Source organism: Rana temporaria, chromosome 4 (genome assembly GCF_905171775.1).
Source record: "Rana temporaria chromosome 4, aRanTem1.1, whole genome shotgun sequence".
Classification (NCBI taxonomy): Eukaryota; Metazoa; Chordata; class Amphibia; order Anura; family Ranidae; genus Rana; species Rana temporaria.
In genome coordinates, this window is record NC_053492.1 from 58,982,232 (window position 1) to 59,006,339 (window position 24,108).

General features: G+C 42.3%; 1 protein-coding gene across 1 annotated transcript in view; it reads right to left on the bottom strand.

The window, feature by feature from the left end:
- The window catches only part of LOC120936236 (aminopeptidase NAALADL1-like), a 103,322-nt gene that overhangs the window by 52,487 nt on the left and 26,727 nt on the right, over positions 1–24,108 (bottom strand). The window contains exons 4-9 of the mRNA XM_040348438.1: positions 23,016–23,135; positions 20,438–20,627; positions 8,515–8,608; positions 5,948–6,046; positions 3,868–3,956; positions 2,155–2,274 (exon numbers count right to left, since the gene is read on the bottom strand). Of these exons, the coding sequence (XP_040204372.1) occupies positions 2,155–2,274; positions 3,868–3,956; positions 5,948–6,046; positions 8,515–8,608; positions 20,438–20,627; positions 23,016–23,135 (712 nt within the window). The remainder of the gene's footprint in view (positions 1–2,154; positions 2,275–3,867; positions 3,957–5,947; positions 6,047–8,514; positions 8,609–20,437; positions 20,628–23,015; positions 23,136–24,108) is intronic.

Sequence of the window (24,108 nt, forward strand, 5' to 3'; positions counted from 1 at the left end):
GGACGTAAATGACTTCCAGCCCCATTCACGGACGAATTACGCAAACGACGTAAAATTTTCAAATTTTGACGCGGGAACGACGGCCATACTTAACATTGGCTACGCCACCTAGGGGGCATGTTTATCTTTAGGCGGCGTATCTCTTACGGAAACAGCGTATCTTTACTGCGACGGGCGCACGTGAATAGGCGTATCTAGTCATTTACATATTCTACGCCGAACTCAATGGAAGCGCCACCTAGCGGCCAGCCTAAATATTGCACCCTAAGATACGATGGTGCAGAGTCTGTCGTATCTTAGCTAGGTTTAAGTGTATCTCAGTTTGAGAATACACTTAAACTTAGGACGGCGCAGTACCCTGTACTTACACAGTAAGTACAGGGTATATTAATAAATGTATTTACTCTGCAGGAGTTAGGGGTGGGGGCAACTTGAATAAGCAGACCTTTCCACTGAGAGCTACTGCCACATTTTAGTATAAACAATTAAGGTGCGAGATCCCAGAGTAGGCAGTAAAATTCAAAGCTACCGTGCCTTGAATAAGTATTCATACCCCTTGAAATTTTCCACATTTTGTCATGGTACAATCAAAAACCTAAATTCCCAGGGGCTCAACACACAACGCAAACAGTAGCGTGTCCCGTTAGATATCGGGAAGGAGGGAGACTGAGCAAAGGGTGTCTTAACCTGGGATGTAGGATTGGTGTATAGATGATGGATGGCCCGGAGGAAGGGCCCCCGGAACCCCATGTGTCTCAACGTGGCGAACAGGAAAGGCCAGCTAAGGCGGTCAAAGGCCTTTTCCACATCTAAACTGAGAGTCAAAGATTCTAGGCTGTCCCTGTTCGCCACATCGATCAAATCAATGACCCGCATAGTATTGTCCCCCGCTTGGCGGAAGGGGACGAAGACCACCTGGTCCTTATGTATCAGGGAGGGCAGTATCAAGTTTAGACGCATCGAAAGGAGCTTGATAATTATTTTCAGGTCTGAATTTAAGAGTGCTATCGGCCTATAGCTAGCGCAAAGGGAAGGATCCTTATCATGTTTGGGGATCAGCGTGAGAAACAATCTTTGCATGTCTGATGGGATAGGGGCAGGGGCGGACTGACAACTCATGGGGCCCCCGGGCAATAGAAGATTATGGGGCCCCTGGGCTTACAGATGGCCGCCAGGAGGCAGTGCAGAGGCGGGGCAGCTAAAATCTCAGGATTTTCACATCAAAAGCATGACGGTTTCGGTCATATCAGGGACAGATCTAAAAAAAACACAGATTTTTACATACTGTCCCTGGTTTTACTGAGCCTGGCAACCCTGATGGGGCCCCCTAGTGGCATGGGGCCCTCGGGCAGTGCCCGAGTGACTCAATGGTCAGTCCGCCCCTGGATAGGGGTCACCTGGAGAAATGCATTGAACAGTTTACAGAGATGTGGCAGGAGTATGGGGAGAAATGCCTTGTAGTGCTCATAGGGGAGGCTGTCCGGGCCAGGGGATTTGTGTGCAGGCAGGGTCTTAATGGTGCTGTCAGTTCCTCCACTGTGATAGGGGCATTGAGGGAAGGGAAGTCCGATGCTTGAAGCCTGGGAATTCCACTGGGCTCCAGATACTGGTGCAATCGGTTGGTCAAATCAGGGGAGGTGGGGGGGGGTCATGCGGGATCTCAGGGTCGCTATAGAGAGCATGTGTAGCATTCCTCAAAAGCACTGGCTATATCTTGGCTCTGTGAGATGTTCAAAGCATGGAATATTTTTTGTAAACTAACCCTGCTGTAAACTTCTCCACAACGTTATCCCTGACCTGTCTGGTGTGTTCCTTGGTCTTCATGATGTTGTTTGTTAACTAAGGATCTCTAACAAACCTCTGAGGCTTCACAGAACAGCTGTATTTATGCTGAGATTAAATGACATACAGGTGGACTCTATTTACTAACTAGGTGACTTCTAAAGGCAATTGGTTCCACTAGATTTTAGTTAGGGGTATCAGAGTAAAGAGGCCTGAATACAAATGCATGCCACATTTTTCACATATTTATTTGTAAAAAAGTTTGGTTGTAACACAACAAAATGTGGAAAATTTCAAGGGGTACGAATACTTTTTCAAGGCATGGTACATGGTAGACAGAAACAGGGAGTACAGCTAGTTTATCTTCATTACCTTGTTTTAATTTGGTGCCAAGAATTCTTGATATTTCCAGCATTACTGTGGTGCCACTGCTCGGATCAATGGCTCCATGTACCCAGCTGTCCCGGTGGTTGCCATACAACACATACCTGTCTAATAACACAGAATACAAGAGTGGTGAGTACAGAGAATATCTACACATACACATTGTTTAATAGTAACTCGTACAGTATGTGATGTGATTTCACTCATCTTATGGTTTTGATGTTTTTTTTGCTGATCATATATTAAGAATGCTAGCAGTTTTTTTTCTATAGTAATAGATTTGCCACATGTTTTTATGCATTTTAACGCAACATGTGTGTTGTTGATATTTGAATCATTATTGTGTTGTGCCACACTTTTTCTATCTAACAGGAAAAGAATACTGAAGGGCACTGATGGGGGGGTCACTGATGACCAGGCACTAATATGCAGCACAGATGGGCAAGGATGAGGCATGGACAGTAGTTTTTTTTTTACATTTTTTTACAAAAAAGTGGGGAGTTGACGGTGTCAGTGTTTTTTTTTTTTTTTTCTTTTTTTTACAATTTAACCTTTAAATACTGTATTTATTTATTACAATTCTTTATTTTATTTTATTTATTTATTTTTTATCAGCCCTGTTAGGGGGGCTTTGGTGAGATATCAGACCCCTAACATCTCCCCTTTGAGACAGGAAAGGGACTAGGGACACAGATTCCCCAGTCCCTTTCTCTGCAGCCTCAGCTGCACTGAAAATGAATGGACAGGAGACAGCGGCGCACTGGATGTGACGTCACCAACACAAAGCGATGTTGGACGTCACCAACACCGAGCGATGTCGGACGTCTTCAACACAGAGCGACGTCGGGCGTCACCAACACCGAGCGATGTTGGACGTCTTCAACACAGAGCGATGTCAATGATAATGGGCCATACCCAAAATACGTTGTTCTGACTGCTGACAGCCTTCCATCTGCTTTACCACCACATCTGCGTTCCATCCCAAGTCTCGTTGTTGTGTGTCGGTCCAACATCACTCTGTGTTGGTGATGTCACATCCAGTGCACCGCCTGACTACTCCAGCTGCCTCATCCGGCGGTTTGGAGTCCTCTGCTTCTCCACATCACTGACACTTACGGGTTCAACCAGTGGTCTGGCATCCCTTCCATTGGGTGGATGCCAGTGCAACATCTGGCGCCTACACACCTTTTGGCCACCCCCAGCACCCACCCTAATATGCCTGAGCCAGCCTTCAGAGGTTTAGGTGAGATTGAGGTTTATAATCAAGCATGATGTTTAACATTTATTGTCCTTCAGCCATATTTTAACCCTTTCCATTCTTGGAATCCTTTGACTTTGGTTTCACAATAAATCTTTTAAACACAAACCGTGGCATAGACATTTTTTGTTGTTTGTTCTTTTGCACTTGACTACACCATCCCTGGTGTGTTGGTTCCCCTCTAGCTGCAGAGGGCGAACAATCATTACACAGACTGCCATATGTTGGTTCTCCAAACAGCGCTTGAGCTTTTTAGGAGTACATTTGACAATCATTGAAGAATACCATTATGTGACTACCAGAAGGAAAGCTGTTATCATTGGATACCACTACCAGTGGCACAGCCATTGATAGTAAATGCATGGAAATATGGCTTATAATGATAGCAAGATATGTTATCTTCATATATGGTGACACAGCATAACAAGCGAAGGGTGACTCACCAGGTTCCACGGCTCCTCTGATAATCCCCATTACATTTGCCGATGATTTTATTGTTCGTTTATTGTAAACATTAACCTGGACATCATCACTAGGAAAGGAAGAGCAAACTGTAATCCTAGTGATATGATTGTTATGAAACACACACACGCACAGACTCCCATGCCCATACATGCACACATACACGGCATTATAATGTACCCCTGTTGCATCACAGTATATGAACTTGTATATTCCATTCCAGCTAAATACATTCCAGAAGGAAAAATACAAAAAGGCGTGCAAAGTCTTGGGGGTTTGTTTTCTTTAGAAAGCATCCACAGCCTGAGAATAAAAAGCCTCTGGACGGCCAGCATCCTGTAAAGTAGAACCCCTGTTTTTTTTTTTGTTTTTTTTGTGGAAGTCGTGGTCTCTCTGCAGAGTTCTGACTAAGCAGTAGAAGCAGGGCTCAAGTCCTGCGGGAATGCGTGGGAACAGAGTTCCTGCACTTTTTTCACAGCAGGAACTCAGTTCCCTTTGCAGGACTAGAGCAGCCGAGCTGCCCGAGCCAATCCCTCACTAAGCGGCGATGCCCAGCTCGAGTCACTATCAGGGGCAGGCAAACCTTAGTAATCCTTTATGTTACTGACCACTTCCTGTATATGGCTTCATCGGGTAGTATGCGGGTATTCCGTCACTTCCTCGATGCCGCAATGTCTCCTGGGAGCTTTTGTCTTTGTTCCCAGGAGACATTACGGAGGTCTGCCGCAAGTTATCGCGGGATTTAGAAACTTGCTTTTTTCTAAATTCCATGATAACTCGCGGCAGACCTCCGCAATGTCTCCTGGGAACAAAGACAAAAGCTCTCAGGAGACATTGGGGCATTGAGGAAGTGACGGAATACCCACACAGTACCCGATGAATCCATATACCGGAAGCGGCCAGTAACATAAAGGATTACTAAGGTACAGTGGATCGAAAAAAACAAATATGCGGTTTAGTAATTACGCATATGAGCGTATATTTTTTTTTTTTTTTTGGTGGGGGAGTGGATCTTGGGTGGGAGTTCCCACACTTTTTTCCCCAGGACTTGACCCCTGAGTAGAAGTGTCAGATGTCTGCAGAGGGACCCCTGCTGCTGTCATACAGATAAAGGCAGGGAAGATGCTTTCTACTCAGGTTGTGGCTGCTTTTTAAATAAAAGATACTTTAACCTTTTGTTTTGAAGTGCTGAGAACAGATTTAGCTGATTTATAAACTGACATTTCAGTTGGGCTTTAATAAGGAGTTGGTCCACCATTGCGATTATCATAGCCTTTCAATTTATGGGAAGACTTTGCCAAAGATTTTGGAGTGTCTCTATGGGAATTTGTGCCTAGGCAGTAAAAAGAGCATAGATGAGGTCAGGTACTGATTTTGGAGGTGAAAACCTTGCACGTCAATGGCGTTCCAACTCATCCCAAAGGTGTTCAGTTGGGTTGGGGGCAGGGTTCAGTGAAGGCTACTTGTGTTCCTCCACAGCAAACTCGGCAAACCATGGGGTTGATTTACTAAAGGAAAATAGTCAGAGCACTTTGTAAGTGCAGTTGCTGCAGAGCTTACTAAATGAGAGGGAGCTCGGCTTACTTCCATCATCCAATCATGTACAACCAAAAATGCTGTTTCTTTTTCCCTTGCATGGGATTGGATATTCTGTATGTATTGAAGCTATATCTCATTTACTACGCTCGGGTGCAAGTGCTGTTTGCCATTATTAAATCAACCCCTATGTCTTCATGGAGATGGCTTTTTAGGACATACTAATGCTATAACCAAAAAGGGCCTTCACCAAACTATTGCCACGGTGTTGGAGGCACACAATTTTCTAAAATATCATTGAATGCAACAACAATAAAGTGCAATCCTTTTAGAGAAGTCCAACAAGGTCATAGAGGTATGGTGGTCAGGTGTACTTTTAACTTTTTACATTTTTGAGATGCATTATTCCTTTTATTGCATGTATGTATACTTTTTAAATAATTTTTTAAAATCAGCCCCAATGAGACAAGTTTTCATAGCAACATCCTCAGCCCTGATATCACACTAAAGGACATTGCCTGTTACCTGTTACTGAATCTGTTTGGTCGGAATCCAGGTCCTATGTTATAAGCACAACCCAGAGATCCCTGCCAGTTTTCTGGTGCTTTAGTTCCACCCAGCTCACTGTGAATAAACAGAATTATGATTTTATAAGATCCTCAATGAGTATTTTTTTTAAATATATGTGGTTGAAACTGATGTCATAAAAAATAAAAACACACCGGGGCATAACAATCAGATGATTTGCACTGCAGTGGCAGGAATGTAGTAGTCTTTGATATAGGGGTATATATTGTCTAAAAGAACTGATAATAAAAATATTATTAATTGAGGTAGCAGCCATCCCCAGAGTGCTCTAGACAGTCTGAGGAGGCCTGCAATGCACAGTGAGTGCTCTGGACAGTCTGAGGAGGCCTGTAATGCACAGTAAGTGTTCTGGACAGTCTGAGGAGGCCTGTAATACACAGTGAGTGCTCTGGACGGTCTGAGGAGGCCTGTAATACACAGTGAGTGCTCTGGACAGTCTGAGGAGGCCTGTAATGCACAGTGAGTGCTCTGGACAGTCTGAGGAGGCCTTCAATGCACAGTGAGTGCTCTGGACAGTCTGAGGAGGCCTGCAATGCACAGTGAGTGCTATGGACGGTCTGAGGAGGCCTGTAATGCACATTGAGTGCTCTGGACGGTCTGAGGAGGCCTGTAATGCACAGTGAGTGCTCTGGAAGGTCTGAGGAGGCCTGCAATGCACAGTGAGTGCTCTGGACAGTCTGAGGAGGCCTGTAATGCAGTGAGTGCTCTGGACGGTCTGAGGAGGCCTGTAATACACAGTGAGTGCTCTGGACGGTCTGAGGAGGCCTGTAATGCACAGTGAGTGCTCTGGACGGTCTGAGGAGGCCTGTAATACAAAGTGAGTGCTCTGGACGTTCTGAGGAGGCCTGTAATGCACAGTGAGTGCTCTGGACGGTCTGAGGAGGCCTGCAATGCACAGTGAGTGCTCTGGACGGTGTGAGGAGGCCTGTAATACACATTGAGTGCTCTGGACGGTCTGAGGAGGCCTGTAATGCACAGTGAGTGCTCTGGACGGTCTGAGGAGGCCTGTAATACACAGTGAGTGCTCTGGACCCCAATTCAGTTTTTTACAAGGGTCCCATTGTGTTTAAAACATAGCACAGCATTATTATTTTTATTATTATACAGGATACATATAGTGCCAACAGTTTGAGCAGCACTTTACAACACGAGGGAAAACAGTACAGTTAAAATCGCCGGGGTCCGTTGGATGCGCGCACCCTAAAGGTGGATGCCGCACCTGGAACCTGGAACCCGTGGGAAGAACCAATAAAGATGGCGTCTGCCACAGATATACTCTCCCCCAGCATGCTCTGCGAGGGAAAACTCCTCTAATTGGCTGCTGGGGAAAATTGCTCTGCCAGAACCCCTCTAGCGCCACCTGTCGCCCAGGGGTGGAAACAACACCCCTGGAGTGCAGGCTGACCTACAGGACATTTCTGGAATGACAGTGAGTGCTCTGGAATGTAATGCACAGTGAGTGCTCTGGACAGTCTAAGGAGGCCTGTAATACACAGTGAGTGCTCTGGACCCCAATTCAGTTTTTTACAAGGGTCCCATTGTGTTTAAAACATAGCACAGCATTATTATTTTTATTATTATACAGGATACATATAGTGCCAACAGTTTGAGCAGCACTTTACAACACGAGGGAAAACAGTACAGTTAAAATCGCCGGGGTCCGTTGGATGCGCGCACCCTAAAGGTGGATGCCGCACCTGGAACCTGGAACCCGTGGGAAGAACCAATAAAGATGGCGTCTGCCACAGATATACTCTCCCCCAGCATGCTCTGCGAGGGAAAACTCCTCTAATTGGCTGCTGGGGAAAATTGCTCTGCCAGAACCCCTCTAGCGCCACCTGTCGCCCAGGGGTGGAAACAACACCCCTGGAGTGCAGGCTGACCTACAGGACATTTCTGGAATGACAGCAGCCCAAATTTGACAAATTGTGAATGGGAGAAAGAATAACTCCCATTCCCCACTAACTTTAGCGTAGTGCCCATATTGGAAGTAAGGGGGCACTACAAACCCGCAAGTGCTTTTTTACCACTACTATTCCTTTATATTGGCTTTTGAAATTTACAAATGCAGCAATTTAGAAATCATATGAAAGGTTTAGCACTGGAAAACACTTTTTGATAGATACAAAGTGCATTTTATATACATCTATATAGATCAGACCAAAATGAGAGACAAATGAGGAGGAAAGAAGGACAGAGGGACATTGCTCAAAATCAGGGACAGTCCCTCGAAAACAGGGACAGTTGGGAGCTATGTCACACAGACCCCTCAATGTGTTCCTCCTGATTATTTTGCCAACTAGGATTTTATGAGCTTCAAAGGACAAATATTTCCGTAACCCCAGACTGACACAAGTTGACTTGTAATGTGCCTTCCAGTCATTAGGCAGATTCATTTTGCCAAGAAACCTATGTGGGCTTGTAAGTATTTCATTCAGCTAGCTAATCCTATCTTTATTTGAAAAAAGTAAATTTATTTAGATGACTTAAATTAAGGAAATTACCATATTAATGCTTGGGCATCCTGAAAACCTATGGGTTGTGCTGGTATGTGAGAAATGCCTTTAATCTTAGACTCTGGAATTCTATAGGTAAACTCTGCAAAATAAGAGAAAAAACGTCAATAGCTCGGTAGAATCGGAGTAATGTTAGCAGAAATCTAAATGCACAAACTGGAACACAGTGAATAAGGAGATCTGATAAATGAGCATTGCCTGTAGGATTCTAATACCAATAACTTGACTAGAGAGCAAAACAGAATAAATATCATAATGAGTAGGACAGGACATAATAAAGGTCAGGAAATAATAAGGCCCAGATTCACGTAGAGCAGCGCATCTTTAGACTGGCGTAGCGCATCTCATATGCTCTACGCCGACGTAAATCAGTGAGGAACAGTATTCACAAAGCACTCGCTCCCAAACTTACGCCGGCGTAACGTAAATTGGCCGGCGTAAGCCCGCCTAATTCAAAGTAGGAAGGTAGTGGGCGTGATCTATTAAAATGAAGCGTGACCCCATGTAAATGAAGGGCCGAACGAATGGCGCATGCGTGCGCATGCTCAGAATCACGTCGAATTTACGCCCTAAGATACGACGGCTCAATGCCTACGACGTGACGTAACCTACGCCCAGCCCTATTCACGTACGACTTACGTAAACAACATAAAATACGACGGCTGTTCCCTGGTCCATACCTTAACATGACTAACCCCTGCTTTAGGAGGGGTGACTTTACGCCGGACGTAAGCCTTACGTAAACCGCGTATATGAATGCGCCGGGCGCAAGTACGTTCGTGAATCGGCGTATCTCCCTCATTTGCATATTTGAATCGTAAATCAATGGAAGCGCCCCTTGCGGCCAGCCTAAATATGCGCCCATGATACGACGGCCTAGGAAACTTACGTTGGTCGGAAGAAGCCTATTTTCAGGCGTATCTAGTTCTGTGGGTACGGTGCACAGATACGACTGCGCACATTTACACTTACGCGGCGTATCTCGAGATACGTTGGCGTAAGTGCTACGTGAATCCGGGCCTATGTGTGCAGGTCACAAAGGTTTCTAGTTACAGGTAAGGGCAACACAGTAAGGGAGCAGGCCATGGTGGGTACCACAGGCAGCAAGACAGGGTTTATAATAGGAGAAAAAGTAATGTATGCAATGGAAAGTGCACAAAGCAAGACATGTAGAATTCCAGTATGATAAAATTACAAGATAGGATGAACAATAGTAAGGTAAGACATTGGGAACAACAAGCGAACAAGGGTATGCGGAATGATAAGAGAGCAGGACCGTAATAATAACAAGATTTTAATAGTTAAAGAGAAGGACTTGAGAAATAACTTAGCAAAATATGTGGATAATAAGAGAGTATGATACTCTGTTTCCTCGAAAATAAGCCCTACCCCTAAAATAAGCCCTAGTTAAAGTCGTTGTAAAAACATGTAATCCGTTTCGTATGCTATAATAAGAATAATAGGAGAGCACAATACCCTGTTTCCCCGAAAATTAGCCCTACCCCTAAAATAAGCCCTAGTTAAAGTCGTTGTAAAAACATGCAATTCGTTTTGTAAAAAGATTATATAATGTACAGTGAGTCTCCTTTTATAGCCTCATTGTGGAAAATACCCTTTTTCAGCACCGCTGGGCGCTCACGTGATCCGCTAGAGATCTTCTCCTCTCCTCCTAGCTGATGTCTGCAGTGCTCGGTGCAGGGAATAAGAGCTCCTGCAGGTCACATGAGCGCTCTGGGGCACTGTAAATAAGGTATTTTCAACAATAAATTTACAAAAGGATTCCTACTGCACATTATATAATCTTTTTACGAAACGCATTACATCATTTTACAATGACTTTTACTAGGGTTTATTTTTGGGATTACAGAATGTCATAATGCTGACTCCTAAGCTGACTGGTGGAGAGAGGGAGAGAAAAAGGAAACGCAGAAACTTTTCAAAAAACATTTTATTGTTTTATTTCAGTTTTTTATAGAACATAGAGAGAAGTAAATCACACAGCACACATTGTGCTGTCTGTCATGCTTTAAAGGATCATGATATTTTTATTTATTTTGTTCAGGTTTACAACCACTTTAAAGAGGAAGTAAACATTGATGGGTTTTACTTCCTCTTTTCCCCCCTGCTTTTCCCTGCAAAGTAAAAGCATGATGGGCTAGTATGCATCGCATACTAGCCCTTTATGTGGCAGTTACCTGTAAACGAAGGCTGTGTTGTCTCCACTGGTGGCCGCATCCAATTTTGCCCCTCTTCCTTCCGGGACCACGGACTCCAGCTCTGTGACTGTCTGGAGTCACGTGACGCATGCGCGTGGGAGTCATCAGTCACGGCACTTGCTATTGAGGAAACAGCCCTCCAAGCGTATATGGTAAATATCTCCTAAATGTGCAGGTTTAGGAGATATTTCCAGTACCTACAGGTAAGCCTTATTATAGGCTTACCTGTAGGTACAAGTGGTGTAACTAGGTTTACAACCACTTTAATAGTGTCGATATGACATGACTGTATTTGAATAATTGTAGATTATTGTACATACCGTAACTAAATAAGACATCCCCTGAAAATAGCCCTAGTGTGTTTTTTTGTAGCCAAAATTAATAAAGGACCCGCTCTTATTTTTGGTGAAACACGGTATGTGGAATAATATTATAATAAAGAGCAGGGTGTGGGAACAATTAGAGAGCAGGATATGGCAAATAAGAACACAACTGGATACAGTGGACCCTCGGATTGTGAGTAACGTGGTTAACAAGCATTTCGCAATACGAGCACTGTATTTCCTAAAATCCTAACTCGGTTTACGAGTGTTGTCTCGCAAAACGAGCAGGATTCAGGCCAAAGCGGTACCGTTTTGGCCTGAGGTGGGGGGGCGCCGGAGCCGAACGGAGACGATCTGCGCCGTTCGGAAATGGCCGAGTCTTTTCGAGGTTTTCCAAGGTCAACCGAACTGTCCATGGGCCTTCCTGCCCGTTTCCGAGGCTCTCCAGCGCCCCACCTGCCTCTGGCCGCATGCGGTATTGCATGCCATTGAAGTCAATATGGAACAAATTATTTTTGTTTCCATCAACTTCAATGGGGAAGCTCGCTTTGATATGCGAGTACTTTGGATTATAAGCATTCTCCTGGAACGGATTATGCTCGTAATCCAAGGTTACACTGTATTGATAATGGAATAATAGAAGAACAGGATATAGGAAATAATAAAGCAACGGGATATGGAACATTTTAAGAGATCAGGACATGGGGAATAATAACAGAGTTAGACATAGGGAATAATAAGAAAGAAGGATATGGGGATTATTAGAGGGCAGGATATGATGCATAATAAGGGAGCAGGAAAAGGGGAATAATAAGACAGCAGGCTATAGAGAATAATAAAAGAGCAGAATTTAGAAAATAGGAGAGCACAATATGTAAAATAGTAAAAGAGCAGTACATGGGAACCACATAATAGAGCAAGAAATGGGGAATATTAAAATTGAAGGCACAGTCGCAGTTTAGATACTGCCCTTCAAATTTTAGGCGTCCAGAGTGTAATTTCAATGAATGTCTATGGATGGCGTGAGTTGCAAACAAATGGTCATATTGTGAAAACTATCAGAACTATGGCTCAGCCGTGGATGTGTGTAGCAGGGATAGCTGAACGTTTTGATATAGGATTTGTGTAGGCGGGCTTGAAAATGAGGGAGTGGTGGCAGTTTAGAAATCATGTCCTGATTTTTCAGTTTTTGGTAGCGCACACTCTAGTTTCGCCATTCATTCCTATGGGACAAATTTTGCCGCAAAAACGACTATATTTCGTAAATGATTTGGCAAAACGTTTCACAAAGTAATAGCACACCAATCAGGCACAATCCGTACTTTTCGGTATATTACTTGTCTATGTAGTGTAAAAGCTGTGGGAGAAGTTAGGGTGGCAAATTTGGCTATAATAAGAATAATAATATATATGTGAGATAACAGTAAGTGGTCTTTCTATGCAAGAACACTTAATAAAAAAAGAGCTGTGTATAGGAAAGAATAAAAGAGCATCATTAATATTAAGAGAGCAGGATATTCTAATAATACCTTAGCGGGATATGGGAAATAATAAAAGAGAAGGCCATAGGGGATAAAAAGAGGCTAGGTAATGGGTAAAAAAAAAAAAAAAGAGAAATGAGAACAAGATATAATAGGTGAGCAGAATATAGGAAAAATTGGAAAGTTGAACATAAGGAAAAATAACAGTTCAAGCCATAAGGAATAATAAGAGAGTAATTGTGGGGAATAATGAGAAAGCAGTATATGGAGGAATAAAAGAGTGTGACATACTGTAAATAATAAGAGAGTAGAATCCCTATCCAAGTTCTCCAAAAATAAAAACATGCCCTAGTCTGGTCATTGAAGAAACAAGCAAAAGTGGTGTGTGTGCCTGCCTGAGTGTGGGAAGACATGGGCAAAATATCTGTGGCTCCTAAGGGAGTAGCGCTACATATTGTGGAAGATTCAGCAAAACGCAAACAGGCCCAGCAGGAAGGCAGCTAAACCAAAGCCATTTACAGAGAGTAATCATGAGGCGACAGTTGCCTGGAGATCCGTAGATGCTTACAGCATCTTCCATTAGGATTGGAATGTGGCCTGTGTAACGCTATTAGCGTTAATTTGGATACTAGGAGCGCAGCTTTACCTACTATGACAGCTGCGCTCCATTCACATAGACATCCGCGTCACTTCCGGTACGCGGACGTCTGCGCTCCACGCTGGAACGCGGAAGTGCGTTCCAGTGTGCGGCGCTCGGCGTGCATGGGAGACCGGGCTATTTAAACCTCCAGCACTGGCGACAGGTTGTTGGAATATTCCTGTTGGACCCTGTCGCCAGCTGGAGACCCTCCACCAACTCACACCAACCTTGAAGTTCACTTGTGGGATTCTTGGATCCAGATCTTATTTGCTATACTAGATAGAAGGACCACCAGCTATACACCTGTGCTTATTTTCCCAGTCTGGACTACCTCCTAACCGCAAGTATATAGAGCATATTACTGCATATTGGGATTACCATCTACTCCTGTGCAAACAGACCTGCTCCACACTACTTCTTAAACTGCATAAGCATATAGAGCATATTACTGCATATTGGGATTACCATCTTCTCCTGTGCAAACAGACCTGGTCCACACTACTTCTTAAACTGCATAAGCATATAGAGCATATTACTGCATATTGGGATTACCATCTTCTCCTGTGCAAACAGACCTGGTCTACACTACTTCTTAAACTGCATAATTATATAGAGCATATTACTGCACATTGGGATTACCATCTACTCCTATGCAAACTGACCTGGTCCACACTACCTCTTTAACTGCTTGTGTTTAAAGACTATTTTGCCATACAGTTAGTGTTGCTACCCATAGTTTGGACTACCTTCATCTCTCTCTTTCAGAGATACATATTAACTGTTGATATACTTGCTCTAAATATATTGAGGTTTGCTTCTATATGTTATACCAGGAGTACTAATTTCCTACATGACTCAAGTCCACTACCTATATATTCAGAAAGCACTTACTAAAGACTTATCCTTGTCTTTTCTCTAGACAAGGTTACTACATAGTTTAACAAGTATTAAACTATTACTACATGTTTTGCTCCAATCAGAGGATATGATGATATAGACCCCATACTCTTATAGTTCAGTGAGAGTGAGCTGGTGGTTAATTCTGATAGGCCTCTACAGCTGGAGTCTAAACTTGAGACAGAGTGTTCTCAGAATCAGGGTCGTAACATAATATTCCAACCCAATTAAAAAAAAAAAAAAAAAAAAAAGAAAACATTCAAGATGGAACCAGCTGAACTTGCAAATCATTTAGTTACACTCTCCCAAAGAGTGGATAACCTGACTGCTAACATGAATGAATTGCGTGTTCAGAATGATACCTTACGCAATCTCAATCATGCACAAGCTAGAGACAGACCTGAAGCTAAGGTCTGCCCACCAGAACTATTTTCTGGTGAAAGGAAGAATTATAGACAATTCATTAGTTCATGTCGTTTGATGTACGAATTACGTCCGCGCACTTATTACTCTGATAGAATAAAGATCCTCACTTTAATTACCTATCTCAGAGGTGAACCCAGAGTATGGGCTGATACATACATAGAAGAACATGGAGATCTTTTGGGAGCTTTTGATACTTTCATTAATGAGATGTCTCTCTTATATGAAGATCCTAACAAACAGCTAACAGCTGAAAATTCAATCAGAACCCTCAAACAGGGTAAGAGGCCTGTGGAGGACTTTATTTCAGAATTTAAATGCTGGAGCAGGGAGACCCAATGGTCAGAGATTGCTCTTAGAAATCAATTTCGTTTGGGATTATCAGAGGCTATGAAGGATGAGCTTGCTCGCGTTGTGCTCCCTGATACTCTAGAAGACCTCATGCACCTATCAGTGACTATCGATCGCCGTCTGCGTGAGAGAAAGGCGGAACGTGCAAATACATACCCAGTCACTTCCTTCAGGAGATTCAGATCGCCTTCAAAAGAGTCTCCAATGGAACTTGGAACTATAAGAGGACCTTTGACTCCAGCAGAAAAGCAACGCCGTAGAGCCAATAATCTATGTCTTTATTGTTCAGCTCCAGACCACATTGTCTCTACCTGTCCTCTACTTAAGAAAAACTCTGAAGGTAAATTTTCCCACATTAATAAATTAGACTCATCCCTTTCCACATCTAATCGATATATCTTTATCCTTCTTACTCTACAGTGGGATCAAGAAGAGATTTCCATTGAAGCAATGGTCGACAGCGGAGCCTGCGGCAACTTTATAGATACAAATATTGTAGAATCAAATAAAATTCCCTGTGTGTTTAAGCAAAATCCAGTGTCACTCACTTTTATTGATGGGTCCAGTTCAACTCATGGTCCTGTTATATCTCACACATCTCCCCTAAAGGTTACATGTGCCACTGGTCATTCTGAGACCCTCAAATTTGATATTATTTCCTCACCTGTCTTTCCCATTGTTCTAGGCCTTCCATGGTTGCTTCTCCATCAGCCTATTTTCTTATGGTCCACCAAATCAATTTCTTTGCAGTCTGATTATTGTAAACAGTTCTGTTATTCCCCATGCATCATCTCTTTCTCTGACGCCATTCCACATGACCTACCTGAATATTTACATGATTTCCTTGATGTATTCAGTAAGACTAATGCAGATAAACTTCCTCCACATAGAATTTACGACTGTCCCATAGACCTCATTCCTGACAGTCCTATTCCTACTGCTCGAATCTACCCCCTCTCTCAACCAGAGCTTGTACATTTAAAAGAGTACCTCGATGAGAATCTAAAAAAGGGGTTTATTAGGAACTCCACCTCTTCAGCAAGTGCAGCTCTCTTTTTTGTAAAAAATAAAGATGGTTCACTCCGACCAATCATTGATTATCGTTCTCTCAATAATATCACTGTAAAAAATAGATACCCATTACCACTCATTCCGGAACTCATTGAGCGTCTACAGAACGCCAAGATCTATACAAAACTGGACCTCAGAGGTGCATATAATCTGATCAGAATCCTTTCGGGTGACGAATGGAAAACTGCCTTCAAAACCCGATATGGCCTTTTTGAGTATTGTGTAATGCCCTTTGGTTTATGTAACGCCCCAGCAACTTTTCAGTGGTTCATTAATGATATTTTTCATGATCTACTTGATATTTGCGTTGTAATTTATTTGGACGACATCTTAATTTATTCTGAGAATCAGGATGAACATCACAAACATGTGCGCTGGGTTCTGGCTAGACTTAGGACACACTCGTTGTATGCAAAACTTGAAAAGTGTGTATTCAATCAAACTACTATTTCCTTCTTGGGTTATCAAATTACTCCTAGTGGAGTTCAGATGGATCGATCTAAGGTAGATTGTATTCTGTCCTGGCCTTCACCGCAAACTAGGAAAGCTCTTCAGAGATTTCTCGGTTTTTCAAATTACTACAGAAAATTCATAAAGAACTTTTCAGCTATTGTGAGACCATTAACCAGCTTAACCAGTTCAAAGATACCTTTTGTTTGGAATGATGATGCACAGAAATCTTTTGACACACTCAAGAATAGTTACACTTCTGCTCCTATTCTTCAATTGCCAAATCCATCATACCATTTTACATTAGAAGTTGATGCTTCGCATTTTGCTCTTGGCGCTGTACTCTCCCAACAACATACATTATCGGACCCACTACATCCAGTTGCCTTTTTTTCCAGGACACTCTCCTCAGCGGAAAAAAATTATCCTATTGGTGAGAAAGAATTACTAGCAATAAGAGATGCTCTCTCTAACTGGAGACATTTGCTGGAGGGTTCAACACATACTATCACCATCCTTACTGATCATCGAAATTTACAACACTTAAAATCTTGCAAAACTCTCTCTGCCCGTCAAGTCAGATGGAGTCTATTTTTTGATAGATTCAATTTTGTTATTTCCTACCTTCCTGGTACCCAAAATACTAAAGCAGACTCTTTGTCTCGTATGCATGAAGAACAAACATTGGAGATTCCACCATTTTCAATTATTCCATCCAATAGGATTCTGGGTACTACTATGACCTTCAATAAGTTGCTTATTCAAACCCTCACTAAAGAGAGATCTCATTTACCTATGGGTTTACAACAAGAGTCTAACGGACTATTAACTTTCAACAACAAGATATATGTTCCACCAAAATTGCAACTTATGTTACTAAAACAACTTCATGATGCTCCACTTGCAGGACATCCTGGCATTACTAAGACCCTTCATCTAGTCAAGAGAAATTATTGGTGGCCAAATCTCACAAAGACAGTTCAGGACTATGTTAATTCTTGTCAGACCTGTGCCACCAACAAACATTCTAGAAAACCTCCCTATGGTCTATTAACTTCTATCCCAGTACCAAATAGACCTTGGGACGTTATTTCTATGGATTTCATAGTTGACCTCCCAAGGTCAAATGGAACAAACACCATCATGGTCACCGTTGATGTTTTAACAAAGATGGCCCATTTTGTACCTTTGAAGAGGTTACCAACCTCTCAAGAGACTGCAAAGGCTTTCATATCCAATATTCTTAAACTTCATGGCTTACCATCTCAGATCATTTCAGATAGAGGCTCACAATTTATTTCTAGATTCTGGAAAGCTCTCTGTCAAACGCTACAAATAGATCATCGCATGTCTACCGCCTATCACCCCCAAACTAATGGGCAAACAGAGCGGGTAAATCAAACACTGGAACAATATCTACGCTGTTACTGCACTCATCTCCAAGACGACTGGTTTCATTTACTTCCACATGCAGAATTTGCTTACAACAACGCCTCCAGTTCATCCTCCCAGTTTTCACCTTTTTACGCAAATTATGGTTTTCATCCTAATAATTTACTGTCTACTTTTCCTTCAACTAATGTCCCTGCTGTTCAGAATCTTTTATCAACCATAAAGGATACTCTAGATATTCTCCGTTCTAATCTTGAAGATGCGCAGATTAGACAAAAGAAGTACTACGATTCTCATAGAACAAAACCCCCATCTTATAAGATTGGAGATTTGGTATGGTTATCTACTAGGAATTTACGACTCAAGATTCCTTCTAAGAAACTTGGCCGTCAGTACACGGGACCTTTTCCAATTTCCCACATCATTAACAATAATGCTGTCAGATTAATTCTACCCTCCGATTGGAAGATTCATCCATCCTTCCATGTTTCATTAATTAAACCTTTTAAACCAAACCCTTTTCCAAACAGAGATCCACAACCTCCTCCACCAGTTCAAGTTTTTGGTGAAACTGAATATCAAGTAGAGAAAATTTTGGATTCTAGGAGGAGAGGTTCTTCCATTCAATACTTGATTCGTTGGAAAGGCTATTCTCCCACAGATGATTCCTGGGAATGCTCATCAGATATTCATGCCCCTAGACTTATTAAGCAGTTCCATCACAAATATCCTGATAAACCTTCTCCTATTAGGCGCCCCGGATGGGCCCCCTTGAGGAGGGGAGTATGTAACGCTATTAGCGTTAATTTGGATACTAGGAGCGCAGCTTTACCTACTATGACAGCTGCGCTCCATTCACATAGACATCCGCGTCACTTCCGGTACGCGGACGTCTGCGCTCCACGCTGGAACGCGGAAGTGCGTTCCAGTGTGCGGCGCTCGGCGTGCATGGGAGACCGGGCTATTTAAACCTCCAGCACTGGCGACAGGTTGTTGGAATATTCCTGTTGGACCCTGTCGCCAGCTGGAGACCCTCCACCAACTCACACCAACCTTGAAGTTCACTTGTGGGATTCTTGGATCCAGATCTTATTTGCTATACTAGATAGAAGGACCACCAGCTATACACCTGTGCTTATTTTCCCAGTCTGGACTACCTCCTAACCGCAAGTATATAGAGCATATTACTGCATATTGGGATTACCATCTACTCCTGTGCAAACAGACCTGCTCCACACTACTTCTTAAACTGCATAAGCATATAGAGCATATTACTGCATATTGGGATTACCATCTTCTCCTGTGCAAACAGACCTGGTCCACACTACTTCTTAAACTGCATAAGCATATAGAGCATATTACTGCATATTGGGATTACCATCTTCTCCTGTGCAAACAGACCTGGTCTACACTACTTCTTAAACTGCATAATTATATAGAGCATATTACTGCACATTGGGATTACCATCTACTCCTATGCAAACTGACCTGGTCCACACTACCTCTTTAACTGCTTGTGTTTAAAGACTATTTTGCCATACAGTTAGTGTTGCTACCCATAGTTTGGACTACCTTCATCTCTCTCTTTCAGAGATACATATTAACTGTTGATATACTTGCTCTAAATATATTGAGGTTTGCTTCTATATGTTATACCAGGAGTACTAATTTCCTACATGACTCAAGTCCACTACCTATATATTCAGAAAGCACTTACTAAAGACTTATCCTTGTCTTTTCTCTAGACAAGGTTACTACATAGTTTAACAAGTATTAAACTATTACTACATGTTTTGCTCCAATCAGAGGATATGATGATATAGACCCCATACTCTTATAGTTCAGTGAGAGTGAGCTGGTGGTTAATTCTGATAGGCCTCTACAGCTGGAGTCTAAACTTGAGACAGAGTGTTCTCAGAATCAGGGTCGTAACAGCCTGGCCGGCCTGTGGACGCTTTCAGAAAGGATGTCGTGTCCCTACACTTTTTCTACTGCTCCAGAACATTTTCCTGGCTCTAAATACTGTCTCTGTCAGATGGGTGACCTGTCCCTACTTTAGTCACTCGCAAAATGCGCACCAAACCCAGGAGACAGGGTCTTAAATAGGCTCTGCCTGGCCCAAGATAGCTGCCAAAGTCATATGGGATAGTTGCCTCCTGTGACCAAGGAAACCATAGAGGAATTAGGTTCCCCTCGACTTCTTCCCCCATCTGCATTGCTGCTGTGGTCGAGCAACACTTGCAGTGGAGAAAATAGACTGCACTTGCCTACAAGTTGACAACCACTAGTATAGGATATAGGGACTAATAAAAGAGCAAGGTATGAGGAAGAATAGGAGGATATGGGAAATTAGTGAGAAGGCTTTAGAGTAGGATATATGATATAATAAGAGAGCAGGATATGCAGGATAATAGGAGTGCAGGATATGGGGAAATATAAGAGATCTGGATATCTTCCAAAAGAGAAAAATTTAGTTGATACAAAGAAAAGATGTGGGAAATGATAGGAGAGCACAATGTGAAGAATATTAGGTGTGTAGGGCGCAGATTTTCAAGAAGGTAAAACAGCAAAAAGGAGACCAATTATGTAATAGACATGAAACGCACAGGAAAAGAGAGCGGACACGCCCTTTCTTTTTCAGTGCCATACCATTGCTTGAGTTATTACCTTTAGCTGGATAGTACGGGGTGAGCTGATCTCCAAAATTCTCTTTGAATGACCCTCGTTCTACTCCAGAAGGTGGCAGATACCAGGAATTTGGGTATGTGTCTGCAGGATTTGACAATCCATCATTTATATCCTTTGGATCAGTGTAGATTATTACACCAATCACTCCAAATTTGGCAGCATTAATTGCCTAAAAAACATACACGATGACATTAGCATTCAGTACACATACTTTACTCTAATATGAGTAAACACAAGTACAGAAAGTAGAGCTGTACAAAATGTGAGCCTAAAGCTGGGGTACTAAAAGTACAATAGCCTAAAAACACGAATAACTTGTTTTAATGAGATTGCTATCCCATGTAGAGTAAGGTGACCAGATTTTTTAAATGAAATCCGGGGACATATTTTTTTTTACTAGTAATGGCTAGACATGTGCACAGCAAAAATTTTCGTTTATTTCTGTTTAGTTTCTGTTCGTTTATCGTGATTCGTAACGAGTCGTCATTTCGTAAGACGTTAGTTATCGTATTCATACTCTTTAGTATTTCCGTTTCCGTTTTTTTCTGTTAGTTTATTTTTCGTTGAATCGAGATTCGTATTTTCGTTATATTTTGTATTCTGCCGCGTTCGTATTTTTAAAATGATTTTATTCGTTCCTTCGTTTTTACGTTAGTTTAATTTTCGTTGTTTTGCTATTCGTATTTACATTATATTTTCCATCATGCCGTGTTCGTATTTTCGTAAGAAATATATCTTCGTTGCTTTATGATCATTCGTATTTTCGTGTCTAATTTCCTTTGATTGTAAAAACATACTTTTGTAGATTTTATTGCATTCGTAATTCTGTTAGAATACATTTTACGTTTATTCGACACACTACTCGTCGTAATTTTGTAATTCGTACTTTACTGTGATTGACTTGACTGTCTTAGTTAGCACACACACCGTGTCTAGAATGCAGTCTGACGTAGAAGAAAACTAAAATATGTCAGATATTACAAATCTAGAAATTAGATGCACTGCAGTCTAACACAGAAAAAGACACAATGAGCCAGGAGGTAATGAGAAAGAAGCTCATTGGGGGAAGGAACAAACCTCTTCAGGGGAAAGGGACAGCGCTCAGTGGCTATTGGTCATTGTCCAGAAATATTTCAGTACTAACGAAAGCTCATTTACATTATTTCGTATTTTCGTTATTTTCATTTCCGTTTTCCGAAGATTCATAATTTATTTTTCGTTTTGATTTACGTTTTTTATTCTTTGTTCAGCATTTTGGTTGTTTTCTTTTCGGTCTTCGAATATTAGTAAGTTTGCATTTTCGTTCATTTTGTTTTTCGTAATAATTTTTTTTTTTTGGGTTCGGTATTTTCGTTGTTTCTATGTTTTTTCTTTCTTTCTTCTTTCGTATTTTCGTTGTTTTTCATATTCGTTATTTTGAAAATATCGTTATTCGTTATTAATTGCGCTAAACCGTTCGTTCATACGTATGTTAACGAATCAACTAAAATAACGAAAATTTACGGAAAACGTATTCGTAACTTAAAAAATTGCACATGTCTAGTAATGGCGGCAATCAGCGACTCTCTGCCTCACAGCCTGTCACGTCTTACTCTCCGGGCCCCAGCTACTACTGGGTGGGGAGCGGAGGAAGTTCACTCCGACAAGCAGGCAGGAGGCTGGCCGCGACTTGAGCCAAGGCAGAAGAACATGCGAGCGTAGCTGAATGGGCATGCACCCGAAACTGAAGAAATATTCCCTCCGCTCCGACCAGCACATGATCAACAGAAAGGGACACAGATAATGGAAAAAAAATACACCCCCTAAGCTAGTAGGAGCGGCGGAGCCGGGGTGTGTAATTCAGATTTTTTTTTTTTATTCTGCACTGACTGTCTTTGAAATTACCCCAGCCCCTGTTCAAATCCAATCCGGGGACAAAACTGGGGGCAGACTTGGTCCGGGGACAGTTTACTCAATCCGGGGACTGACCCCGGAAACTGGGGATGTCTGGTCACCCTAATGTAGAGCAGTATGGCAAATAGTCGATCAAGTGACATATGGTTGTTAAAAAAAATTCCAAATAAGCTTCTTCAATTTAGAAACTCAGGCTCCAGCTGAGACTTTGATCCTTGACAACAATGGCTTATGCCCCATACACACGGCCGGGTTTTCCGACAGGAAAAAGTCAGTCGGGAATCCCGACGGGGAAAAAAGAGAGCCAATTCTCAGTTTCCCATTGGAAAAACTGCAATGGAACATATACACGGTCGGGATTCCTGGCCAAAAGCTCTCATCGCAGTTTTCCCGTCGGAAATCCCGGCCATGTGTATGGGGCTTTACAGTGGAATCCAGGGAAGTTGTGAGCACATCACCTGGGACTACAGCGTAACCAACCCCGATTTTTAAATCCCTTGGTGAAAGGTTCAAAAAATTCACTACCCCTAGCTTGCCTCCCTAATTCTCAGGATTTTTTATTAAAAAAATTTAAATAAAGTAACTGTACACATTTCTTACATTTGCATAGGTCTACTCTTTTTTTTGTATTGTAAATTATAATTTAATTTAGGAAATACCCCACCTTGTTCACTCTTCCTGTTCCTCCATAGCGCACAATAGCAATGGTGCCATTTAGGTTTATATGGTTAGCCAGGTACTGGTAATCACTTACTTTCCCTTCATTGGCAAAAACCAATTTCCCCTATAGAAGAGAGACGGAAGAAAGTATACACTGTGATATAATGATGCAGATAAATAAAAACATAGGAGCTATAGGGTATCTTGTTTCATATTTTCTATACTGCAAATAAAAATTGTCTAAATCTTATTGGTTATTTTGGTATATGTGTGGTTATTCTCATAGACAGCATCCCACCCAGTGAAGTCCAGGGAAGCCCCAGTAACATAAATGAACAGCTGGAAGGATTCCAGGCTGAATAACACAGGATGGGTACCCCACTAAATCTGAAGTACTCTCATAGCAATTGGCTCACAGCAGCTGGGTCCTCTGAAAATGCTGCACACCCGTTCTGAGAGTGAAGGGCCTCCACCCAGGCTGCAGATCTCTGGCTACATCTGCCTTATCAGGTGTGTCGTTCTGAGCTGATGAAGAAAGGGAAGCAGAGGAATTTATTCTCCCTGGGTGCAAAAATGTAGTCAAAGTGACCTGTGCCTGCATCTGAGCATGGTGAGTACATGGGCACTCTCCTACAGTATTACCTTCACTTTCCTGTTACAGCAGGTATGCAGTGTCTGAATATGACTGTGCAGTACAATAGGAAGCAAAGTTGGACCCAGTGCACTACAGTAATCAGTACTTAGTAATGGACCTGATTGGATACACCCCCTCCCTGCAATAGAAGTCTGTGAAAAGGAGTGTAGCCGTTATCCACATATGAAGTATTGGTGATGTGCATCGTTCCCTCTACATTAAAAGGGAAGTATGGCCAAATATTTTTTTAGCCATGCTTCTCTTGTGAGTCACAGGGTTGTACTTACTTTTGCTCTCCTGTCACCCAGAGTCAGCTGATATGGCAGAGCTGCTCCAAGCTCTGGAAGGATCCTGACAATATTGTCTAAATACACCCAGCTACCTGTTTGACAGCTGGCTTCACCTTTCAGTGAGGCTCCTCTGAGAGCCAGAGCCAGTTGTGCTCTCCTCCTCCCCTGCTCGA